Source organism: Melozone crissalis, unplaced genomic scaffold, assembly GCF_028551555.1.
Source record: "Melozone crissalis strain CALT ecotype California unplaced genomic scaffold, PUWL_Pcris_2 ptg000042l_1, whole genome shotgun sequence".
Taxonomy (NCBI): domain Eukaryota; kingdom Metazoa; phylum Chordata; class Aves; order Passeriformes; family Passerellidae; genus Melozone; species Melozone crissalis.
In genome coordinates, this window is record NW_026535820.1 from 54,726,578 (window position 1) to 54,751,773 (window position 25,196).

Here is a 25,196-nt window from a genome sequence, read left to right on the forward strand (position 1 = left end):
GAGGGCCAGACTGACTAGAGAAGCTGGGGCTCCCTTCATTGCAGATCAGTACCGACTACCTGGTTTCAAGCCAAAAAGCAGCAAATCAAATCAACTTCCTAAGATTTTTTTCTTAACCAAAAAAAAACCAACAAAAAAAATTGCTGCACGTTCCTGTCACCTAATGTATTTACTATCTAAATGCTGATATGTTTAAACAAGTATTCTTTTCCCTGTGCCTGTCATCGGAGAGCAACCACCAGAATAGGAACCGCTAAAGCGCTGTGGACAGCAGCGGTGAGCTCGCCAGGAGCACTGGCAGTGCTGGAAGCAGCCAGGTTCACAGGCCTGGATGCTCTGCAAGAGCTGTACTGCAGCTTGAGCACACGGGCCACCAAGGAGACCACGAGGGAAGGAGCCCTGGCTCCTCAGCACGATGGATGGCAGGTGCTGCTTTCTGCCTCTGTGCTCACACTTTCTCCTCTCCCAGGCCCTTTCTCTCTTCCCTGAAGCCTTGTTTTGCTTCTTCAGCTTTTTGTCGTGAACCCATTTCTTTCATCCCCGAATGTGTGTGGCTTGCAACAAGTATCTCGCATCAAAGGCAAAAGGTATTGCACAAATTTGGTGTGTGAATACTGCACGAGTGGGGAAGGGCTGGGTTCTTTCCTCAGATGAACACAGACTGCAAAGGTCTCAGCACAGAACAAAAAGAAGCAGCTGCACTCAAGCCTGACAATGAAACTTGAGTGTAAGGAAGATCAGGCTCTTGCTGTCACAGCAAGTTTAGCAAGGGTGAAAAAAAACCAGTAGTGTAACTCTGGGCGAAACTACCATCAACTGGTCCAGTGTTTCTTACCAGGCTCAAGAAGAACCCAAATGTCCACATCATCCTCTGTAAAAATTAGCAGCTTTAGGACAACATTGTTACTCTGGATGCAACCACCTCTGTTGCTTCTGCAGGTCTGCCTGTCCCCTTGCATCCGTCAGCATCTGAGGCTGTGCTACCTTACTGCATGGCCTGCTGGGGAGCGTGGATCTCTGATTTATTGGGAGCTGTAAGAGGACATTGGCAGCCTAATAGAGGATGGAAATTGTTAGGTACAGTAGTTAATCGACAATATATACAGCAAGGGAGGAAGGGGGAGGGAAGGTACAGGAGGAGAGTGCAAACGAGCACTTCTCCTGCCTCTGAACGCAAGATGTACATCAAACAAAGTGGCAGTCATACAGACAGTCAGTACAACATTGACATCCTGCTGCTCTGCTTGAACGTCTGCACTACCGAGCAATCACAAATGGATGGCCTGAGTGAGGAAGGAGAACAGGGAGGGAGAGAGGGGAGAGTTAACTACAATGCAAGAAAGCTGTTTACGGAGTCCTTGCATTGAACTAGATCCTCACAATATTCTCTTGAGTGAGAACTAAAAGCCAATGGCCAAAGGAAATAATTTGGGGGCTGGAGGAGAGAAGTCAAGTGGCCACTATCAAAGTGCCATCTGCACAGCAGGAGGTAAACTGGATGTTCGCTTTGTGTAGAATTAATCAAATTTTTCCTGAACTTTTTTTTCCTGAACTAAAATCTTACAAGAGCAGTCAGGAAAGTGAGGAAGTAAGGGTGAATTCATTGTATATTCTTGGGTCAGAACCAGAACACATCTCTAAGAGCGCAAGACAGCTCAGTAAGTCATTATTCACAGGCTATCAATTAATTCCTTTCCAACAGTTATTTAAGCAGTTTTCCCACTTAAATTGAAAACCCAAACCCTGGCTCTAAAAACATTTAGGACAATAAATACCAGGACACTCATTTCCCAGGAGCAGATATCCCAGCTATGCTGCCTTTTGGAATAAAGGTAGATAGTTATATATATAGATAATTTCCCATGCTCCTTATTATTTATCACTGCTGGTCTATGCTTTTTTCCTGGAGCAGTCAGAGATCCTAGGCCTCCTGATAATTACAACCATTCTAGACAAAACTCATTTTTGCATCATTAGTCAAATTATTTGCATCATCTACATTACAATTAAGGACCGGTGGCAACCATCTAAAATAGATTAATATATTCTTAAAATGCAGAAAGCTGATTCTCATTGAAAAATCAGCTTGGTGGGGTAGGATTTTCTCCAATGCATTCAGTGAAAACAAAAAAGGACTAATTTAGAAAGTAATTTTAAGTGCACATGGGTTATAAAGACAAATATAAGCTGCCTAAAATGCAGTCAGAGTTTGAGTCACAACAGGTTTTGCTTTGCTTTTTCTTCTTTTTTTTTTCTTTTTTTTACTGTATACAAACACAGCAGGCAATCTGGGCACTTGGACTTTCTAGACAGGCAGAAGAATGTTGCACAAGTCTAAGTCAATTCAACTTTGCAGTGAATCCCTCTTTCCTTTAAAGAAACACAAAAACAAAACAGAAAACAACACTCCCCCTCCCCCCATGGTTTCTTTCTTGGAATGGCTGCACCTCTTAAAAGATGGCTTCATTTTTGTGATCTATGAAGGGAAAAGGAAATAAAGTGCTTCTTGAGAATAAATCAAAATAAATATACATATTTAATGGCAGGAAAAAAAGAGTTCTGAAGGGCTACTGCCAGCCAGGTCTTTTCTCAAATGAGTCTTTTCCCCCAAAACTTTTCAAAAGTAATCTGCATGACTGTTGAAGATGCCAAAATTTGCTTTAGTAGCAGAGTTGAATTCCTCTAAGTTTGTGTCTGCTCCATCACTGGTTTGTAAAATCTCTGCAAAACACCTTTGCCCAAAGTGCAACTCCTCCCGCACAACAGCATCAAATAAAATACAAAAGGAAGAGAAGAAATATAAGACGGGGAAATAAAATAATTAAAATAAAAAGGAGAAGGGAAAAAATCCACCCAGTTACATCTACTTCATGCCGTTGGCAGTGGTGTTCTCGGAGATGCCGTCGCTCACAGCTGCTGAGTCGTGGAGGCCAGAGTAATCCTTGAGTTCAGAGTTTGTCAGGAGCAGGGGCTGCTCGCCCTTCTTGTGCGGCAGCAGCGGCTGCCGCGTGTAGTGTTCCCCGTCTGGGATGTTCTCAGGCAGGTGCTGGTTCTTGCTCTCGGGCAGCAGCAGGATGCAGATGATGCAGATGAGTGTGCAGCAGGCGAAGATGACGTGGTGGAGGAAGTAACCTTTCTGGTTGTGCAGCTCCATGATGGGGGCGGTCAGGCGGCCAAAGCCCGCGCTGGCCAGCACCAGCCCCAGCCCGCCGCCCCTGCAAGCACAAGCACAGGGGGAAATAATCACACTCAAGTATCATTTCACACCCCTTTAGCTGCCCCACATAGGAAAAAGAGAGGCTTTACCATGTGGGTGTGTATACAGTACTCTAAAGTACTCCCAGTTCCAAGTATTCTCACATTCAGTGAGGGAAAACCAGATTTTGCTTAGCATGCCACCCTTCTCCACTTAGACCAGACACACCAAGGAGCAGTAAGTGCAGAAGTCAATTTTGGCTGCCTCTAAGTACCTGGCACCACTCAGCAGTGGAGGCAGGAGATTAGACTTTACAATCCATTATACCAAACACGGACTGCTGGAATATTTTCTACACAAAATCATGTTATGGCTGGAACTTCTCAACACTCTGGAGATGTAACAAAATGCATAATTTTCAGGAAAAAATAAAAGCGTGAAAATAGACTCATCTTCCTCCAGCTAGAGGTGCAGAAGCTGCTTGTGAAAGGTCAGTTCAGTGCTCTCTCCTGATGCTTGGCTAAGTAAGCAAACTCTCTTGCAATTCCTCGTCTTGCTCATTAGCATCTCTGCAGAGGCTGGTGCAGGAGGCCTGGCACGCCTCACAGTCCTGGGGCTGTCTCTGCTGGGTGTCCCCACATAGAAGTGGCACTGCAGGTGTTTTCTTTGGTTCAGGCCATACCCTCCTGCTGTGACACAACTGAGGTCTCCTGCCAGCAGAGGGTTGTCCTTAAATGACTCATTTTAACAAAATCTGTGAGAGTGGCAGCTCCTCCTCCATTTTCCAAAGACTGCTGCCTGCAGAGGGAGACCTCCCTGTGAGTTTAATCACTGGCACTCCGCTTCCCTACCAAGCCTGTGAGGGCAGCACACTTCCTACACTTCCTCTGGGAGATGCCATCTATTCCCAAACCCTCTGCAGATCAGAGGGGTTCAGTTCCTGGCCCAGTGCAGAACTGTAACTATCCACAACAACTGACCCTTACAGAAGACGGCTTGCAGAGGGCAAATGGACTGCTTTATGTCAAATATTTGGCATAAAACCAGCTTCCCTGACTATTAAGCATCCTGAAAATCACTGTACAAATAAACCTACAAATGCCAAATTCACTCAGCCAACCGCAGTGTTAAAGCTAATCTTCACTCAATCCTTTCCCAAATCCACTGCTGCTTGCTTGACAGCTGAAGGACAGCAAACATGGGTTTCAAAAGATGCTCTTGGGACACTGACTGGATCAAAAATTCACATATGTATGTTCCAATTCTTCAGACTCAGCAGAGCATCTTTCACAGACCACAGTGACTTCCACAAATGCTGCAAAAGCCCTTATTAAAAACTTGCCAGCTTTCCGATGGCAATTTAGAAACCCAGCTGAATGCAACTATTGTGCAACTGGCCTCCCTGCAACTTCATTAATACACTCACATGAGTAATTGACACAACCAGTCCCAAATGCATGGCAGATCTCTCTCCAAGCTGGCTCTGGAGCAACAAAAGCCTGGCTCATTTACATCAGTGATTGCAATGGCTAAATTGTATCTCAACCTCCCCTGAGAAGGACCTGAGGTGAGTTTTAAATGCTGCTGTAGAAGGACACCAAGCAAGCTGAAAGAAAACGGGAAAAGGCTGCAACAAAGACGGCTCTGTCATTTATGGGTCAAGTGGCTTCAGATTTACAGGGGAGAAAAAGTTTTTCCATATGACGTCAGTAATTAGAGTAGGCATTACTTTTTCCAGTGCCATCAAAACCTGGCAGAGGAAGGCTTGAAAGTGCATTTCAGTGTGTGTCTTAAAAGGGATTTCTTTAAGGTTTAACTACACTGCAGATGTGAAATGTGAAGGGAAAAAAAGGGAGAAAATTGAAAATACTCTCAGGAACTTTCTGCTGTTTCCGTGCACATCAGGAAAACAGCTATAGGATAAAAGAGGCAGCAAGCTCATGATTCACACCATTTTTGGAGGTGACAAGGGGCAGCAGGTGGAAAAGAAAAACACTCGGAGTGCTTTGGGGCATTGCTCCTCCTCAGCACAAGGAATTCCATGGCAGGGCCAGCGTCTGTACTTCAGACGCTCTCCAGATGCAGAGTGGAGCCTGGAGAGGGAGTGCGAGGGCTGCTGGCACCCACAGTGATCCCAGCCTTCTCCCTTGCACCTCTGCCTGCCAGTGCCTGCTCTGGAGGATTCCCTATGGCATGGCCCCATGGATGATCAATCAGGACCACTTTCCCAACTCCCGCTCCCCCACTGACACTGGGGAGGAATGGTTTGCATGAGGTTTATGGTACTAACGTGGGCAAATCACAAAATTCAAAATTCTGTCCTCAGAAAGGTCCTGCTTGCTGATAGGGTAGAATTTCCTTGCTTGCTACCTCAGTGTTTTGCCAGAGAGCAGCAAGACATCCACGCTGACATTCTAAGGGAAGGGTCTTATCCTTCTCAGCACTCCTCAGGAGAGCGAGGATTGTTACCCCTGTCTTCAGACAGCCATGTCTGCATTGAGCAAATGGGTCAACACACAACACGCTCAGAGTACAAGCGAGCCAGAGAGATGCCCAGGCTAAAGAAGGCTTTGGGAGAGCACCTAGTCCAGCCTCCTGCACAAAGCAGAGCCAGCACTGAAATCAGACCAGGTTTTCCAGCTCAGCCACTTCTTAAAGTCAGTCCCTGAAAACCTCCTCAGCCATAAGGGATATTTTGTGCACTCAGTCCTAGGCCAGAGATTTAAGTAATACACCAGCATACCCTTGGCCTCATGGAGAAAGCACCACCTTGAGAAGCCAGGCCTTATTCAGGTCCCAGTAGACAGCCCTGCATCCCACTGCATTGAGGAATACACTCAGTGCTGGTAGCTGGGTGGGCAAGGTGGTGTCAGCTGCAGATTGATCCCTGGGGGTGGGACCCCAAGAGGAGAGGCTGTGACCTGGTGCAGAGCCTCTGTGTGAATGTGGCTGAGCCAAGTGGCTCCTGGGTGGTCACAAAGGAAAGTTTCCTCAACAACTGGAAATTTGGCTTGAGGCAGCTATTGATGGGAAAAAGCCCTAATTTAGCCATCCTGCCCACTCTTTGGCTGGGTGGGCACAAAAGCAGGACACTGAGAGAAAAAGACAGAACCATCTTACACTTGATAGTAACTGAGAATATGGAGGATGAGGAGAGGACATGCTGTGTTTTGTTCAGCCTATTCCCATTTAGTAGACATGCAGGCTGTAGGGTGTGAAGATTATTCCATGTGGATTATCAGTGACACTTGGTGCTTTCATTCAGCATTTGCGTGGAGGTCTGCACTGAAGCCCCAGGTACAAATAAGGATAGCTCCTGATGAAGCCCTCCTGCCTACTGCCAGGAGACTGGGGGGCAGTGCACAGATCCCAAGGACCCCTCTGTGACACATGACAGTGTGGAATGTTCATGTTGCTGAGCAGGTGTCACCTCTTGGTGATGAGGGTCTGGCTGTTCTCCTCCTGGAATTGTTCATCTCAGCACCACAGCAGCAGAGATGGATGAGTGCTGTGGGTTTGCTATCATGCCACGGATACCCCAGGTAATGGCAGTGCTATTTTCCACTCTCAGGGATTTGCAGACAATGGATTTGATCAGGGAAATCCCAGAGACAGTCTCAGTGCTCTCTTTGCCTTCCTATTCCTTAAGGTTCCTTGAGATCTAACCAAAAGCATATTAGTATCATACCATGGTTTGGGTTGGAAGGGACCTTAAAGATCATTTAGTTCCAATTCCCAAAGGCATCCAGGGTGGCATTTTGGAAAGCAGATTATGAGAGAGTAGCCAGATCCCACCAAAAGGCAAGACAGAAGGCAGCTTAAGCACACCTCTGCATGAGACAGATTTATGCACTGTCCTGAGTTACACCTCCTAATTACAGTCCTGAGGGGATCTTATTGTGGTGGTAGGATCACAAAGCAGTGCAGAGTGTCATCATTTCTATAAATAAACAGGGACCCTGAGGCATATCTAGCTGTTGTCACTCGCCTGGTGTCACCCAGCAGAGTCAGGGGAAGCAGAATTTTGGCTCCCAGCCAGGATTTTGTCCCCCTGCCTGTAGCAACATAAGTGATTTAAGGGAAAAAAGCTTGCTAAGTTCAGACTGCACATCTGACCCTACTTGGCAGATTCTCTTCTGGCTGACATGGTCAATTCCTTATCTATGTGTCTTTCAAACAGAGCCAAGGAGAAAATTAAAAAGGCATAAAAATACCAAACTGATTGACACACACATAAATAAATAGCTGTTAGTGTTTCAGGCTGCTGTATAATCTCACTCCTCACGCTGCCTTTTTCAGTGGAATGAATGTTATCCATAAAATACTTTCACAAATTTAGATAGCCTGAAAAAAAGACCATGAAGCAAGGAGACTGGCTGCTCAGATGACAGTTTTGCAATAATACTTTTGCAAAGTAGTTGAAAAAGCATATAATTTGGAGGGGACAAAATAAAAGTATCCTCTTTCCTCTACTCTCTCTCTCCCTCCCACCCATATGACCTAAATTCCTGGGAAATTCAGTGAAATCAGAGCAAACTCCTGAATTGCTGTGGCATTGCTGAAAGCATAAGCCAGAACACAAAAGCACAACCTTTGTGCTGTGAAAGATAACAGTGCATGTACAAAATGATACAAACCCCTGACCATACAAAGATGTCTTATGAGAAACTCTCCAACAAAGATAATTTGTCTGATTTCTCCTATTTCCCAGGATGAAAGTGCTCCTCTTTAGAAAAACTTTGAGCCTCTGCTAAGATAGGTCTGATTGTGAAGAGAAAGCAGCTTTGTCTGCAATAAAGGCAGCGAGGCAGGCTTGCAGAGAACCTCTATGCACCAAAAGCATTTACACCACATGTTTCAACACCTTCCTTCCACTGAAGCACCCTGCAGCTGTCCTGGTTAACCTGCCCTATGCAGGCAGGGATTGCTGGCACCTCTGCACAGTCATGGAATTCCTCCTTTAATATCAGGATGCAGACTCACCCAACTGCTGCTTGAACAAACCCTGCAGTGTTAGTGAAGCAATGACAATGCTCAACCACACAAACTGCTTCAGCTGAGTATTTAAGACCCTGCCAAGCTGCAATTCATGTGCTGCCAGGCCTGCTGATCATCACCACGACGGGACACAAGGTGGAGCCATGGAAAACAAAGCCTCTCTATACACAGACATGCATTTACTTGTGCAGACTGACTGCAGCCACTGCAAAAAGCAGCCCCCAAGTTGCTGTGAGGTCTCCAATGACGTGCTCCCATACAATGTGTTAAGTTACACAGCCCATTATCAATTAAATGAGGATAATTTTGTCCCCATCTCTTGAAGGGGGCTCCAAAGTCTCACCTGATTACTGTGGGTGTGATTTCAGCACAGAAGAACACGCTGAGGCTTCCAACAGCATGCGAAGAGAACATACCCACGATGGAAAACGCAACAGAGAATTTGTCTTTGACACTGTCACTCATACCTGGCAAGACAAGTGTGTTCATAAAAAGTAAGAATGAGGTCAAACTTCTAAGGAAGAAAACAATCAGTGAAGTTTATATTACTCTTCTCCCTCAATAGGAATTTGAGTAATTTCGTAATACTAATTTAAAACTGGTACTTATAAAATCCATTCCCTGAGCACCTGAGATACAAACACACATGAAAAAAACTCATAATGTCATGCCAAAAAATGACAGTGATCTCTGATTTTTTTATGCTCAGACACCACAGAAAAGGTAAAACCCATGGAAAAACCAAAATCTTTGGTCAATCTTTTAGACACCAGCCTCTTCCCTCTCATATTTGACAGACAAGTAGAGGCAGGCAGTGTTCCTCAAGCTGCCAAACATCTTGTGCAGTGGGGCTTGGGCTCTGAAGAGGCTTCCAGGACAAGAGAGGAAAGAACTAGAAGTGCTCCCATCTCTGTGCTAAGCCTCTGCATGTGATCAGTCTGCAACCTCTGTTGTACCTCCCAGCTTGACCACTCTGGGCAAGAGCAGCCGATGCCAAGGATGGCAAGACACTCCTTAAGCCAGGGCTGTTTGCTCAATCCTCTCACAGCTGGATGGCAGCAAGGGTTCCAGGAGCAAACAGTGTCTATCAAGCACTTGCAGAAACCCCAGTAAATCTAAACAAAGCTCAAGGAAACTGTCTCTGGCCATGATGACAGTACACATCTCACTGGATCCCTGCTCGCCACCTCCTGTGGGCAGGGCTGGCATCTCTGACCAGGGTTGCACAAGCTCACGTGGCCTGTCCTGGCCAGCAAGGAGGCCACATCACTCACAGACACCATTGCACCACACAAGGGGACACATCATGCCTGACAGGAGCACTGGGGAAAGTGCTGGAACTTTGCAGCCAGTGCTCCCTCACCTTTCTACACTCGTGTCCCAAGCCCTGCCTGAAGAAAGAACTGCTTTGTGCAGTCCCAAGCAGGGACTGTCTGGCTTGGATCCAGTGAAAATTAACACCTGCTTTTGTTCTTGCTGAATATATCAGCTGTCAGGAGAGCAAAAGGTATTTGGGAACTCTTTGGCTACACCTTCTGAAATGTGCTACAGCTTGCTCAGGGCTAAGCTCTTTCTGCAACGCACCCCAAGTCTGAAGGAGAGAGCAAATTCTGCCAGCTGATGAGGATGTGGGCACAGCATCTTGCAAACCACGGGTCTCAGGCCACTCTTGCATAGCAAGTGAGGCTACACCATTGATCCCCTCAGGGAATCGTAGCTGCTCAGCAGAACAGACCTTGGAAAAACTGGGCAAGGACAGGTCCATCAAATCTGATACACAAAGGTACATTTTGTTCCTCTGTAGTTTGTTACTGCATTGCCCCTACAGTACTTCATCCTGGGAAAGCATTTTTTAAGGTATTTAACTCCCCTTATTTAAAGAGTCCTTAGGGTGTTTTAGTCCCTTTTTCTTTTCTGGGAAAAAAAAATAAGAAAATCTGAGATTTTTGAACTGGAAATGTTGCTTCTCAGAAGGAGACTTTCTGAGAAAGCCTCATCCTGTATGTCAAACCTTGGGGGACGTCTGCACCTTCTCTCTCACCTAAAACAAAGAGGCTGAGCACAGATGAGCAGGCCTGCCTGTCAGTGGGGTCTCAAGGCATGTACAGAAGTGGACTTTCCCCCTGCACCCCTTTGTGGCAGCAGATCTGCTCTGGGTGCTTTGGCTGAGGCCTTTTGGATCCCTCTGTTCCTGGGGGAGTGCTTCCCACATGATGCAGATTTGTCTGTAAACCATACCTGAGTCTGGAAGTTGACTGTATTTTCCAATCACTGGATCCAAGACCATGTAAGTCAGAGAAAGATAAAAGAGAAAGGGAGAGAAAACAAGAACATACAGTTTTTATATGTTTATTTATCTGAAAAACAAAGGGTAAATCCCACATGCCACCCTAGCCCCACCCTCTGACTCCCAATTCTTTCCCATGCCAAAACCTTCACATCTTTCCCTGGCCACCAGAGAGGACATGCTGTTTCCAGGCACATCTCACCTGGAGGACAGCATGCTAATGAGACAGTGATAACAAACCAGCAGTAAAGCATATTTAAAAGCCCCAGAATTACCACTGGGATTAACACAAAGGCCTCTTTGTTGTTAATGAAGGGGGAGAAGAGAAAATGCCCTCCTGCTGCAGCCCTGAGGGAATGGCCAAGAGAAGCTTGGGTTAGAGAGCAAAATCTGGGCATCAGTGCTCTCAGACTGGTGGGAGAGCTATCCCTCTCCAAAAGCATGAGCTGATGGTCCCTGTGTCACACCACACAGGAGCACATGGCAGCCTGGGCAGCAAGGGGAAGAGCATCAGCACAAGCTGGGCACAGCTCTGCTGGTCATCTCTCATCCTGATTCTGTGACTTTCCAGGTGACACTCCAGAGCTCAGAGGAGGGGTATAACAAGGAGACCTTCAAGGACTGCTGCAGGTTTGGTGCAGAATACCTCTCCCTCTCACCATTCTCAAATTCTGATTTCATTTTCCTATTACACCCAAATTATGCTAAATTAAAACATGCAAGATGCTGTGACAGATTTCATAATAAACAAAGGTCACTACTTCTCTCCAAACAATGTCTAGTTTCTTCTAAGGAAGAGGTGGCCATGGTCAAGAGTGGGGTGAGCTGCTCTGAAGTTTGAGGTTGCCTTTCCCTCCTCTTCTCACAAAGAAAAGAGTGGAGTCAGAAAGGCTGACAAGGGCACTGCATTGAGAGTGCCAGTGTAGCACAAAGCACCTAAAGCCATGCCTGATCTTAGTTCTGGCAACTTGGCTCACAAAACCACCTAAACCTGTTATGGAAAAGGTTGTAATGAGTCCTACAGGGTGTTGCCTCCCACCTCCCTAATAAATTTATTTTGAAAAAATGCAACCAGATTTTCGTGGCTCTGGAGCAGACTAAGGGCTCTGACACACCGTCTCTCAGCTAAGCAGAGTGTGTTTATTGCCTTGACAGCCTCAACAAACATCTCCCATCCTGAAAACAAAAATTAAAATGGGCAAGTTCAGTGTAGAGACACCCTGATGGACACCCCCAGAAGAACATGGAGCTTTGGGAGGTTGCACGCATGCACAGTGTGAATCTGCATGTGAATGGTCTCAGTCCATCAACAGACATGGTGAGGCGCAGCCACAGGGCTTCTCCCACTCTCAGCTGGCATTGCTGGACATAGTAAATATGTGCCCAAAGGAAATGTAAACATCTGTGCCAAGCTGGGAGCAAACACACATGATGCTGGAGTTTCCTCCATGTCATGAAAGAGGTTCCCTGTTTCCCTCCTACACTCCCACAAATAGCTTGTTTGCTAAAGGCGAACTTAGTAAATGCCTCTGGGTAACAGAGGCATTTGTAAATATGAACAATTCCTTTTGGCTTGGAGCTGCCCTCAGTATGCAAGAATGTGAAAGCTTTCCATCCTCAATGCAAAAAGCTCTTTCTTATTAAGGCGCTCAATTATTTCTAAACATAGAAATTAAAACCAGCAATAGCCAGTGTTCTGGTATTTGTCTCACATCCAGTTTGTCCAAAGTATGTCTCAACCCTCTTCCCCCTTCCTTGGGGTGGGGTTTTATGGGACAGGAGTCTAATGATTGGACACTGTGAGAGAGGCAAAGCACATCCCAGATTCCCTCTGCTTCAACACCTCTCTGATTGATCAAGTTCAACCCCCTCAAGCAACAAAAAATGAAGTGAATGAAATAACATGGAAAAAGGAAAGGGAATATTTCTATAGCAGTTTTAATAGCTGAAACAGCTCAAAAGGGCCACACAAAAGTTACTGCTTGCAAAGGAAGAGGTGGGACACTCTCACTTTTTGCAGGAACAGCCATTTGAAATGCTTTGTCACTTTACAAAATCATGTGTATACATTCACATGGACTATACGTACAGTATGTTAAAAGCGGGGTCTTTCAGCAGCATGATTTCTGTGCTACCTTTTTATTACTTGTTCATAGCAAGATGCTAAGAGCAGGCAGAGGACATACACCTACTGCTTTAACTTTTGCATGGTTTGGAGGCCACTTGGGAAGCAGACTTGAGTGGGAAATATTGCCTTTCCAATCTTGATACAGCTCTTTCCCTGGTGGATGTTTCACCAAAATAAAATTGAAAGTGTTTCTTGTTTCCTTGCTTGTTTTCTTGGTGACTACCCCGGATACAGCACCAAAGCTCAATAAGCTTCACCATGGGAATCATCCAGAATACAATGCCTTTTGTTAATGAGCCTGAGAAACAAGTGTTTGGGGAAACCTTCAAACAAACTCAGATTCTAAAACTATGCAGGTCTATCAGATGACAAATCCGGGACAGGCAAAGGAAATGCCAGTATTTCCTGGTCCCTTATTTGCACGTCAAGCTTGCGTGGTCCTGAAAAGCTGTCATCTCCAACTTACAGTTGAGAAGGCCCAGCTGCAGGAGCGATGCCAGAGCTGTGAGTATCATGAAGAGCAGGAGTCCTCCTCTCCTGCCCAGAAAGCCGACCACAGGGCACATGGCCAGGCAGGATGCCAGCGCGATCCCGGCCATGGTGTAGTAGTCCGCGTAGAAGTTGTGGGTAATCGCCATCTTCGCCTCATGCCCCATCATACTCTTTGCAAAACAGTGGTGTATGCCATAACCAGTCAGCCTGGGGGAAACAGGAGAGGGCAAGAGAGACCACTGCTGAGAGGGCAGAACACACACTGCAGTGTTATTCAGTGTGGGGAGGAATTAATGCAGGAGTACAACACCCTAAGTTAAGAGACTTATCTCTAGGTGCTACTGTGAAAATAAGCATTGATAAAAAGAAGCAAAAGAAAAAAATCTCCATTGAGCCAAATATTTGCTGACTTTATTAATTTAGCTGCTGCTCATGGTATGATCAAGGCATGGGGAACTTTAGAACTCCTAGTGCATGGTAGGTTTTCCCATTGTATTTGAGAAATCTCATTCCCAGAGGAGCGCATCTCTCTGTTCCCAGTGCACCTGCTGACAGTACAGAGTCAGCACTGCTGTGATGAAGTAGCCTCTGTGCTTGGACAGCAAAACACCAGGAATACTCACCTGCCTGTGGCATTTGGTCATACTAAATACAAGCATTACAGCTCACTTCCCAAGCTAACCCATTAAAACTGAAAGCTCCTGAGAAAGGAGTGTTTGAAGTTGTATGTGCTGCAATGATTATTACAATCGTGAAACAACAAGATCTAATTCAGTCTACACATTTACACCACCCTTCATAGCAATGTGTCTCCTCCTCTTTAAAAAATTTCTTTGAAATGCCACTGATCAACATCTTACCATCACATTTCACACATCTGTCTCCTGTCTCACCCTGTGCCTCCAAAAAAAAAAAAGAAAAAAAGGAAGAAAGAGAAGGGGGCTGAAGGTACAAAAGTCTGATGACACGCCGCAGCTTCTCCCCTGATGTGGTACAAAACACAAAATAGCAGCAGGGATGCAACAGGAGAGGTCAATGCTCTCAACTGCACCATCACAGCTCAAGTTCCTCTGCCAGGAAGAACCTCCTGTCCCTGGCACTTACACAAGACAAATCTCATGGCACAAATTAACAGTGCTTGAGCGAGTGGGAGGCACAGATCCAGGTCTCCAAAAAAAAAACAAACAAAAGAAAAAAAAAGAAAAGAAGGCAGGTGCATTACACTGATACACTTCTATACTTCTGAAGTTCAGGAATTTGAAGCTCTGTCAGTATAAGCTGGGTATCCAAATAAGCATAGAAACAGCTGTGGGGCTGTGCAGATCCTGAGTGCATGACAGTCCACAGCCTGAGGAGCTTTTCTTGCAAACTTGTGAATCTCAAAACCCCATCCTTAATACCAAACACCTTGCCCCTGATAAAAACCTAATACAAGTGCTTCCTGTTACACAAAATTGACATTTGCTTTGAATAACTAGATTATAGCTGACTCCTCCCCTAAGAGAAATATTAATCAGCAAAACAGTAGTAATAAAAGGGCAGAGTTAACCAGCTTTTCTTCTGTCTTTCTATTCTATTCATGCAAACACAGTTGCAGAAGTTGCTATTGAGACCATGACCTATAAAGTAAATTATTTAATCATTTGGACTTTGCTTTCCAGCCTGTTCCCTAAGAATCTATTCTCTTCACTTGGTGAGCAGCTCAGAATAGTTACTTTTAAAATTGAATCCTTGTCTTCCTTAATTTCTTTTTGTTCCCTGCAGAAGGTTCCTTCTATATGAACTAAAAATTTAGCACAGCCTTGTCTAACAGGAGTAACAGAAGTAAAATTAATTTTTTTCCACTCCTTAAAAACAAACATGAAATCTATTTCCTCAGATGTACATCTGCTTCATGCTCTGCTTGGATGCAAACAGCCTTCATGTGCTAATGCCAGAAATTATTTTTTGGACTGCCTAGATCTGATTTAAGGAATTTCCAAATATGCAAATTAATGTGGGTGAGGGAGGAGCGGAGAATTGCCCATGCAAACAGTTTTCACAAATACATTTAACACTGTCTACCAAATGTACTTGGTGAGCCTAAGAAGAAAGAACTCTTTCAGAACAGAGGTAGTCCTCACTGGTGGGTGGAAGAGAGACACAAAAATCATAAAACCAGAGTGGATTCTGAAATAAATTATGCTGGAGACTGACCCCTGAAGTCTGTGTGCTTCTGGGTGACTGCTTGCCCAGCATGGGGGCTGTCCCCTCTGGGTGCTGACTGATCCACAAGCCTGCTAACAGGAGCGAGGGCTGCAGAGCAGTGCCCTGAAGTGAGGAAGAAAAAGCCACAAGAGAACCACATACTTTGAAACCTAGCAGGGGAAGGGGATTCCCAGCCTTCTCCAGCCCCACCTCCCATTTGAAAAGAAAACCATGAAAAATTCAAATTGGAATTTTACAAGATGGAAAAATTAGCAAATGCACTGCTGGTGCCCTTCCAGAATTTGCAAGCCAATGTATTTCCTCTTTACAAGGTGTCAGTTCTGGACAGAAGATCTCAGAACCTGTAACCTGCAAAACCCTCAGGCTGATGCTTGTTTTTACCCACATGAGCACGTCCAAACTGAAGCCGTAGGAGGTGAGCATCACATTGTCCTGTTGGAGACTGCACATTCCCCCTGTGACCCCCTGCACATAATTTGGGAGTGCTGAGGCACTTTGTAATCTGCCTTTGAAAGCCCACCAAGCACAGCTGTTATACGAGGGAGCAACTTGTATTTACTGGCAAGCACCATCTTCCTCTGCACCACAGCCCTGTCAGACGTACACAACTTGAACCTGTGCTCCTGGGGCAGGAATGGTTTCCAAACTCCCACCTGAGATGCCAAGCAGATGTGAGTATGCATGAACACTTATCAGCCTGTGGCTACACCAGACCACTGGTGACAGCAACACAATTGCAGCATGGCACCTGAGAAGATGCAGTTCTGCTGCCTGAAAAGCCACTGAGCTCCTCCATGTTCGCTATAAAAAACACAGTTCCCTGCAACAGCTGGTGTTTTTCCAGGATCATCTATCAGAGATGTTAGTGAAGGGTCCCACAGTAGGAAATAGTGGAGCTCCCTCATCACTTCCCATTATTGCTCCAGTTCACTGGCCACACAGATATTAAAACGAAGAGATTGCACTTACGAGTTCACACACAACACTACGATGTTTTTCCACAGGTTCCTTGTTCCCACCACTTTAACAATGCAGACTTTCTTTGGTCTCCTGGTGATTTCCTTTTCCAGCTCTGAAACAAATCAAATCAGAATTATCATTTCACTGAGGAGAATGAGAAGATTTACTTGTGAACTAAGATATTCTGAGGGATGCTCTGGAGAGCAGAACACTATTGATTATATTTATAGGAAATATAAAAACGCTGAACTACCTGCCTAAAGTCCTGCACAGGCTCCTCCTTTTCTTCCAGGCTTCCCTTCATCTTCTTGGGGCAAAAGAACTAAGAACTCCATACTCCAAACATCCTCCCAGTTAAAAATGTGTATGTAAAGTGGGGGCAGCATGGAGCTTGACCCCAACAAGCATGATAGCAAATTTCTTGAAGAACTTCAGGATTCTGTTAATTTTTAGAACCCTCCACAGGGAGGACTGCACACATGCAGCTACAGGCTCTGCCCTCATTGTGCAATGCATACCTAAAAAGCCATGGAAAGGACTGGAGCTCAAACTCAGTTTTCATGGGTCATCTTTTGTAGTTTGTTCAAATGCAAGTTTGAGAATGCAGTGACAAGGACATTATGTCAGCTCATCCATCTTCCACTCCACTCCCTTTTCAAATATTTAAAATTTTTCTGATGGATGTCCTAAACGTTAAGACATTTTCTTAAAGAAAAATCATTGGGCATCAGCAGCTGTGGTGTCTTTGCATTTCAGAACTAAAGCCCCACCATGTCCTTCCAGTTCTGGGCAGCTTCAAGTGAACTTTTCTTTGTAATGCTGAAATAACTCACAAGCCTTACAAATGCTGCCTCTGATACCCTTGTTGGCACAGGACAATAATGAAGGGCACTGTTTATTTCCCAATTATCCTTAAGTTGGAGTTTGAACACCTACCTAAGCGTGCCAAAGCAGCCACTGTTTCCAAGCTACCGGATCAGTGGGCAACAAGTCCAATAAAAGCAGGAGAAGCTGTAGCTATAAAGAAGCATCACAAAAATAATGCCCACCAAGAGCACAGACTAGGTCTGTTTTCTGGGGTAAAGGCTTTCACTACTGCTGTTTTTTTTTGTTTTTTTTTTTTGTTTTTTTTTTTTTTTTTTTGTTTTTGGTTTTTTTTTTTTTTTAAAGGCAGCAGCATGGCCCTGTTGTGAAGGGTGCATGAGTTCTCTTGGTGCATACACAATGAGCTTGGGTGTCCTCAGCTGCCCACACTGGCCTGGCCTGCCCTGACCTCTGCCTTACTCTGCTGAATAGCAACTTCCTAAAGAGATGCAAGACAGGAGAAAATAAAAGCAAGCTGGGGGGGGAGGGGGGGATTTTAAAAAAAAAAGGTCACCTGAATTTACAAACGAAACAAAAACCATATTTGCCAGCTATTATTTGAAAAGTGCATCACAAAAATAATAAATCAAGCAAACACTATTTACATGCAAATGCTTGATCTATTAACTGCTCACAGGTCACTCCTGGTCTTCTCTCTAGAATAATTACTGCGAAGGCTTCTGACAAAAGCAGCAAAGTGTATTTTACATCAGTGATTGTATTTAGGCAGAATATGGCTATACTACTTTCCTAACAACCTGATAATGGCCATTTCTCCCCTGAACCTATGCAGCATGAAGCACACAAAAGCAGAAAAACTAAGGTGGAGCAAAAGAAAAAAAATAGTTAAATTAATATTTGTATTACAGAAACCCTCTTCAGACTCAGCAATGGATCGGGGCCATATTATTATATAAGCAATAAAAAATTGGAGCCTAATCTCAAAGAACAAGGTCAAAATCATTTCGGTAGCAAGATTCTAGGAAGGAATAAGTGGGAACAAAATAATTCAGAACAATTGAAGCAGTTAGATAAAACATAATTATAAAGGACATGATTGAGTCCAGGCCAAACCTTCTACAGAAAAAAATAGTGAAAGCAAACAGTAGGAGAAGCACAAGGTTTTGAAAGGCTGTTGGTGGGTGTTTACTATTTCAGCTGAAGGGCAACAATGAAAATCACTACCCAAACAACACATATTGCACAGATTTCAAAAGGGTTCACTCTCAAACTAAGAATGACCAGATCTGGCCTATAAAGTAAAACATCTCTTCCTTTGTCAGCAGAAGGTAAGTATGCCATATTCTTCAGATTTTCTTAATCTGATAGGGATTTTTGTTTGCTTGTTTCTCAGAGAAATTTGTACTTTTTTCTTTCAAGACAGAGAGTAGACTTACTTGTAAACACATGCTGTATTGAGCCACTACTCAATAAAATCAAGAGAAGCAATGATCAACTTGGCTACACTTTCATTTGCAACCAGCCATTATTATGCCCTCCACTCCTGCTTTGTTCATACATTAGGTCTTCCTATAATCCATATGTTCTTTGTTTATTGTCATGCATCCTCCTCATCTGCACTCAGGCCCCCCTTTTAACCTTTCTCACAAGTCAGTGCTTCTGAACCAGTTCCCACCAGTGTTTTTCACTGAGCTGCTGTTCTGCCTTCAGGTAAGGGCTCACTTGGTTATGTGAACTGTCCAACAGCTCCTGTGTCAGCTGCAGTGAGGATCACGCATGACAGGGGAGCTCACCCCTTCTCTACCCTACTCACGCAGCAATCTTTCTGCAGTGGACCCTTAATCGGCTTTCTTGGGGGTTACATTCCATGGACACATCACAGCATCATACAAAAATGTCTTGATTCCAGATGTAACAGCATTATAAGCATTAAAAAAAAAAAAACAAAAAAACAAAAAAACCAACCAAACAAACAAAAAAATCCACCAAAAAAACCAAACAAGGAGAAAAAAAAAAAAAAAGGGGGAAAAAAGAATCTAGTCTCAAATCTTTCACCAAAGAATGCAAACAGAACCTAGCATTTTATTGAGAGCTTTATGACTCTACCAGCTACTTATGCCTCCATCTCTCTATGATGTTGTTAAAACTCCAAATCTAAGTCACCTGCTTTAGAAGAATGACTTGCCTCCAAGTCTCCAACACAATTTATCTTTCTGATGGCTTTCCCCCTCCTTTGCTTCTATGAATACTAGTGAGATATTCACCAAAAATCCCCACTGCAAAATTAATGGCCTGCAATAACCAAAATATCATTCTAATAAGAAAAAATAAGCTATGTGACTTGCAAAAAAGTCATCAAAGACAGAACTGGCTGTCATGTAAGTGACCTGCTGTCTTTGGAGGGAGCCTGCCTGCATGAAAGGAGCTGCTCCACTGACTTTGATGAGCATCAGGAGAGTGGCAGCTCTCAGGCTGACTTCATAGGTCAAAGTTAAGATATTAAAAGGCAAGTCAAAGCCTATTAAAGCCTCATGGAAGCAAACTATTTTCTTTCAGAACTAACACCAGAAAAACTCCCTGTAACCCCAGTTTACTCTGATTTTCCACCGAAGTCACCAGTACAGACAAATTAGCATTAAATGTTTCAGTTTTGATTTACCAAAAAGTAGAGTTTGGAATATAAGAATATTTCTATCCATTTATTCAGAGGCCCCTAGTACTCCAGAGCCCACACACACTCTAGGCTTCCTATTCAGGGACTCTGTAGGAAAACTGTCAACAAGCTAACTCTTTATATCTCAGTGGAAATTAGAACTATTCACTGGCAGACTTTGAAAGTCTCATGGGAAGGGGAACCCTACCAGCTCCCAGCTCTCAAAGCTACTGAATTCTCAAGAGACCCTCTGCATCTCAGGAGCATGCCTTTCAAAATCAGAAAGTATCTTTAGAGCCTTCATATGAAGCCACCCATCTCTGCATCACTTGGCATAGACAAAACAGACAAAAGCCCAAATCAAGCCACAGAAAAATTATGTCCAAAATGACAAGTGTCCTGTGGTGATGAACTTTTGCTGGATTTTTCTGGCTGCTAAATGATACTGTCAGTAGCTCTTTGAACATGAAAAGATCTATGGAAGCCGAGCACAGAGACTCAATCAATCCCTGGAGCATGACAGCTCTGCAGCAGGAGGTGGACCAGTGTGAAACACAGAGGTGAAGCAACCTATTCTCAGGCAGGCAGAGTTACAGGTACACAGGTTTATTTATACATTCCAGGACTTTTGTCCAGCTCTCAAGCCATATACAGAAATTATGAGGTAGGTAAAATACTGACTGATGGGCAGAGAGAGATAAGGGACAGAAAAACAGAAATCATGAGCGGATGGCAGGACATTAGTAGTGGGATGACTCATCTTATTTGAAAAAAAAATCTTGTTTAATAATCTGAGTGGGGAGCTTGGCAAAAACCTCAGAAAGGTACCAGCAAGGTCTGCTGGTGACAAAGTGAGGCACTACCTTACTGTCAAAGGTAAGTACAATGCAAATGGGCCATTGGAGGAACTGGGTGAGCTTGAGATCCAGCGTGTGGCAAAAGCAAGTGAAAATATGAAATTCAATGTGAAGTTCTCAGTGATTAAGGGCAAATGTCCCTGGTGGAAGATAAGCAAAACCTGTGTTGGACTTGGTTATGTACTACTTGAACACAAGTGACTATATGGCACCAGTTTAATGCAGCCATGAGGTATTTGCAATTCATACAATAAAATAACTGGAATTCTTTTACAATATTTGAGAAACTAAAGCTCTGGCAAGCCAGAGTATTGTATTTATAAAAGGAGAGGAGATAGAGAACTTCATCTCAGTACAGGAACAGGGCTGCTCTCTTCTCATATAGCATGAGGAAAAAGAGATTTAAGATAGGCACAGACAGGAGTGAAAGTGAAAAAAGATCAAACCCAGACAGCAATAGTGTATTTGAATTGAATGCTAAAATGCACCTGCAGTGCAAGAGGAATATGGAGACTGGGATGGCTTTCTAACCAAAGCACTGGACATAAAAACTAACAACATTAAAAATGAACCTCCTTTCATGAGAGCAACTCTGTAACTCCAGGACTCTAACAGCTATGGACTGATTGCAAGGACTTATTTGAATCCTCTATTTCTAATTACATTCAAATAAGATTGAAAAGTCAGACATAAGAGGTTGCTGTTGCCATCTTCAGTTGCTCATGTGCATTATGACACAGCATTTAGATGATCACACATTAGTTTTTCCCCCAGAATGTTCACTGCAGTCATCCAAGGGGCAGCTATTAAAGACATCTCTGCCTTTCCCATTCAACATGTACCCCTCAGCCTCATTAGCCAAACTTCCCAGTGAATACAAAAAATCATAGATTTCCTTAGAGACATTCCTACAGTGCTGTCAGAATATATATGTACTTCATAAATGCAAATGTCTACCAACTTCTTGTAAGAGTAATAGAAAGATTACTCCTGTTTGGAAGCAGGGAGATAAAATAGAGAGGAATTGTGTCCATAATGAGAAAAAATCATGCAGCAATACCCCTTGAAGGTGTTGATATAAATGCTCCCATCTTTCTGCAGAACAAGCTCCAGAATTACACGCTAGAGACAGACACTGAAGAAAATGTGGTTAGTGACAGCACTGAAAGGGCCTGATTCCAGGGAAATCTCCATCATGGTACAAGAACACCCCTGACAGACCCAGAGAATGAGTACTTCAGGAGGTATTCAGCTTCATTTCCCCAGCACTGTCCTTTTTCTTTCTGCAAGCCTCTGCCTCATTCACTACACACCTTCCAAATTCTGCAACAAATGAGGAACAGACAACAGCTTCATTCCCACATCATCGTCCATCCTATGCACTGATTCGTCCATCCTATGCCCTGTGGAAAAAATAGGTTGTAATCATGTTATTAAAGGCTGGATTATCATGCCTTCATGCCAGGAGGCCAAGCAGGGGTTGCCCAGGCAACCTGACTTCTTGCATTTCCCAGAGCAGGACTTGTCAATGCTTTCTAGCATCACCAGTATTAAAAAAAACCAAACCAGCAACAACAACACAAAGAGCACCTCCAATGTCCTTGTGTGAAGCTGTGGCCGTCAGGAGGTTGCAGGTGCCCACACATGCATTGCTGCTCTATGTTGTTGAAGCTATGGAGGGAACCTCAGCAAGCTGAGCAAGCAAGGTGGGCAGCAGTGAGGGGTGAAGCAAACATTTTAGGAGTGGATTTTGCAAAAGAAGAACTCTAAGAATGAATCCTTGGGCTTGACAGCTTGCTCTGGAAGGAGGGGAATGCATATGATTGCCGCCCCCTTGGTCTTCATGCTCTAGCTCTCCTCTGCTCTTCCTCCATTGCTTTCCCCCAGTCCCTTGTTGCCCTTGCCTCTCTAAGTCCCCTCCAGCTATCTTTATTCTTTGGTCCCACACTTCTTAAAGTGTCCTATTTCCTCTCTTCTCTGGCCACTGGTCCCCTCTTACTGTTCTCCACTTCCACTTGGTCCTCGAGGTCTCCCTCCTACCCTTCACATCCACATCCAGACTCACCAGCCCTCTCCCCTCTGGTGCCCGTGGGCTGGGGAAATGCCAGCAGCACCAGGGCTTGCTGCCAGTCCTCTGCACATGGTGGCTGCCCTGTAAAGCTGGCTGCTCTGGGAGCATAGGTAGCCCTGGGCACAAAGAACCAGTGTGCCAGCGGGGCACAAATCAACAGGCGGGAGTGCAGCCAGCAGAGGACTCAACTAGTGAGAAAGAATCATTCAAATTGAAACAGAGGCTGAGAGCCCCCTCTTCCTTCTCTTTTTTCTTTTTTTCCCCTTTAAATTTTCTAGCATATTTGGCTTCTCCCAGTGGCATCAAAAGGCACATTCTCAGTAGGCACATTCTCACCCTTTTCCCCCTGATCCCTCCAAAATCTGGGACTGTGAGATATCACTGCTACCTTTGCTAAGGACACATTCAGGGCATGCATGGGCTCTCCTCTTCCATTGCTGTAGACCCAGCCAGTAGAAGAGGACCTGCCCAGTTTTGCTCTTGTTCATCACTATCATGTGCAGCACATCCTGAATGAGTTGCTCAAACTCCACAATAGCTACTGGACAACAGGGGCCCAGCAGGAGAAACCCAGACCCTCCTGAAACTGATTTAACATATAAGAGGAAAACAGAAATCACTGGCTGGGTATTTTTTTTTTTAAATTTTGAGATAGAAATCTCTGTGGCTGACACACAGCCTTCAAGCAGCACCTTGAATTGTTTTGATTACATTTCCCACATTTACCTGACCACGCTCTGGGAGCTGCATGGAGCATTTAAGTTTAGCACCATTAAACACCCAAGAAACAGGATCTGGCAAAGGACATCTGGCAAGTTTGTACTTCACTATCACATGGAATCACCTATATTGTGGAACCAGGAAACTTGCTTTTCTTCTCCAGCTAGTGCACTCTTCATCTATCACAAGCTTTAAGCCAGTAGTGCAGTGATGGGTGCGATGGTCTAAGGATATGAGTAAAGCTTTGCAGGGAAATAGACTGACTTTCAGCCATAAGGCATTTTCACCCTTCCCTCTGCTATTTAGCCAGTGGAAAAGGAAAATGCATATAATTACATAGATTCAAGCCTCATGCTTAGGAAAAAATATACATAGCAAAACAAAACAGAAAAATAGCTTATGTTTAAAGAAAAGCGATGGCAGCATGTTGTTCAGCAGCAAGAAAGATGAAAGAGTATTAATTTTTTTTCTTCAAAGGGAAACCCCCTGAAAACCACAGTTTTCCTAATTGCAATCCACACACATACACACAGAGTACTTATAACCACCTACCCCTGCATCTTCTCCATGTTGTGTCCTGCATGCAAAAGTACTGGCATCTATTTGGCTGCTTTACCTTTGCTGTCCACCTTTGGTGATTACATCAATATTATTTCTCTAAGCTTAGAAAGGAATTTTGGGAAGGAACAGCTATAACCTCTCTGCTCACAGGAGCACCACTGGTTTGTGTTTCCATCCAGAGACGAGCAAAAAGGGAGCTTTGTTTTTTCAAAGCTGGCCAAGCAGTTATTTTCATGTTAAGGACCACCTGAAATGTCTCCCCACACAGGGGAAGCCAAAGAGAGCTGCCCAGGGGGGGGTTTCCATGGAAGCACCATGTGTGACACTTGGGTAGCTGCTGATACAGCAGTGTCCCCAGTGGAGCATTTCCCAGGACACCCAAACACAGCAGGGCTGGGTGCTGGTGCAGCCAAGACCAGCTTGCAGCAGACAATCTGCTCCAGGCAACAAACAGACCCTTCAACCCCACACAAAGAAAGAGAATGCATTCCATAAAAATAATGAAAGCCACCTAAAGTGCAACACACCATTAAAAGGTGTAAGATTATGGTTGGTGCTCTAGGATTTCCAATTCCCCTGAACACTCTTTTCTCCTGTTTCTTAAACAATCTTCATACCTCCTCATCATTTATGACACTAAGGTCAGAATGACTGTCCCATAGCTGCACTGAATTTTATGTTTGCTTCTCATTCTACAGGGAAACAAGGAAGAGATGGTGAAGTTTCTGGAGAAACTGGTAGTGAAAAACCTGTACTGAATTAATATTATCAAAATATTTAATTTGCTCATGATTGAAGCTGACTTTTTTGGGTAATGCTTTGAAACATATGTCAACAAAATTCAACAAGCCTGTTTAAAAAATGACATTTCAATACACAGTTGAATAAAAATAATTTCCTTGATGCAAAAACAGATTTAAACTTTTATTTCTAAAAGAGGGCAAAATTTAAAGCCAACTGGTGAAATTTTGAGTGAAAACATACAAGGGTAATTTAACCAGGTCTAATTCACCTATGTTTCTTAAGCATTAAGGAAGAAAACGCAACCACATAAATCCAAAAATCTCATTATAAAGGCAAATTATTTCTGCCCAAAATCAAAAGGTACACCAAGCACTCAAAAATAAAGCCACTTAAAGCTGCTGAGGAAAAAGGTCCCTTTATGCAACCAACATCAGCCCTGGGACAGGCTACTGAAGATAAGGGCAATGTAAATTTACAGCACTCTAGACTGCTATCA

General features: G+C 44.1%; 1 protein-coding gene across 2 annotated transcripts in view; it reads right to left on the bottom strand.

Moving 5' to 3' along the window:
* Window positions 1-2,230: 2,230 nt before the first annotated feature.
* The window catches only part of SLC22A23 (solute carrier family 22 member 23), a 105,670-nt gene continuing 82,704 nt past the window's right edge, over window positions 2,231-25,196 (bottom strand). The window contains exons 6-11 of one of the 2 annotated variants that reach the window (XM_054284730.1): window positions 21,918-22,007; window positions 16,279-16,381; window positions 13,076-13,308; window positions 10,433-10,465; window positions 8,538-8,661; window positions 2,231-3,215 (exon numbers count right to left, since the gene is read on the bottom strand). In XM_054284730.1, the coding sequence (XP_054140705.1) occupies window positions 2,864-3,215; window positions 8,538-8,661; window positions 10,433-10,465; window positions 13,076-13,308; window positions 16,279-16,381; window positions 21,918-22,007 (935 nt within the window). In that variant the 3' untranslated portion in view covers window positions 2,231-2,863. The remainder of the gene's footprint in view (window positions 3,216-8,537; window positions 8,662-10,432; window positions 10,466-13,075; window positions 13,309-16,278; window positions 16,382-21,917; window positions 22,008-25,196) is intronic. The other variant, XM_054284731.1, reaches the window with a different exon arrangement.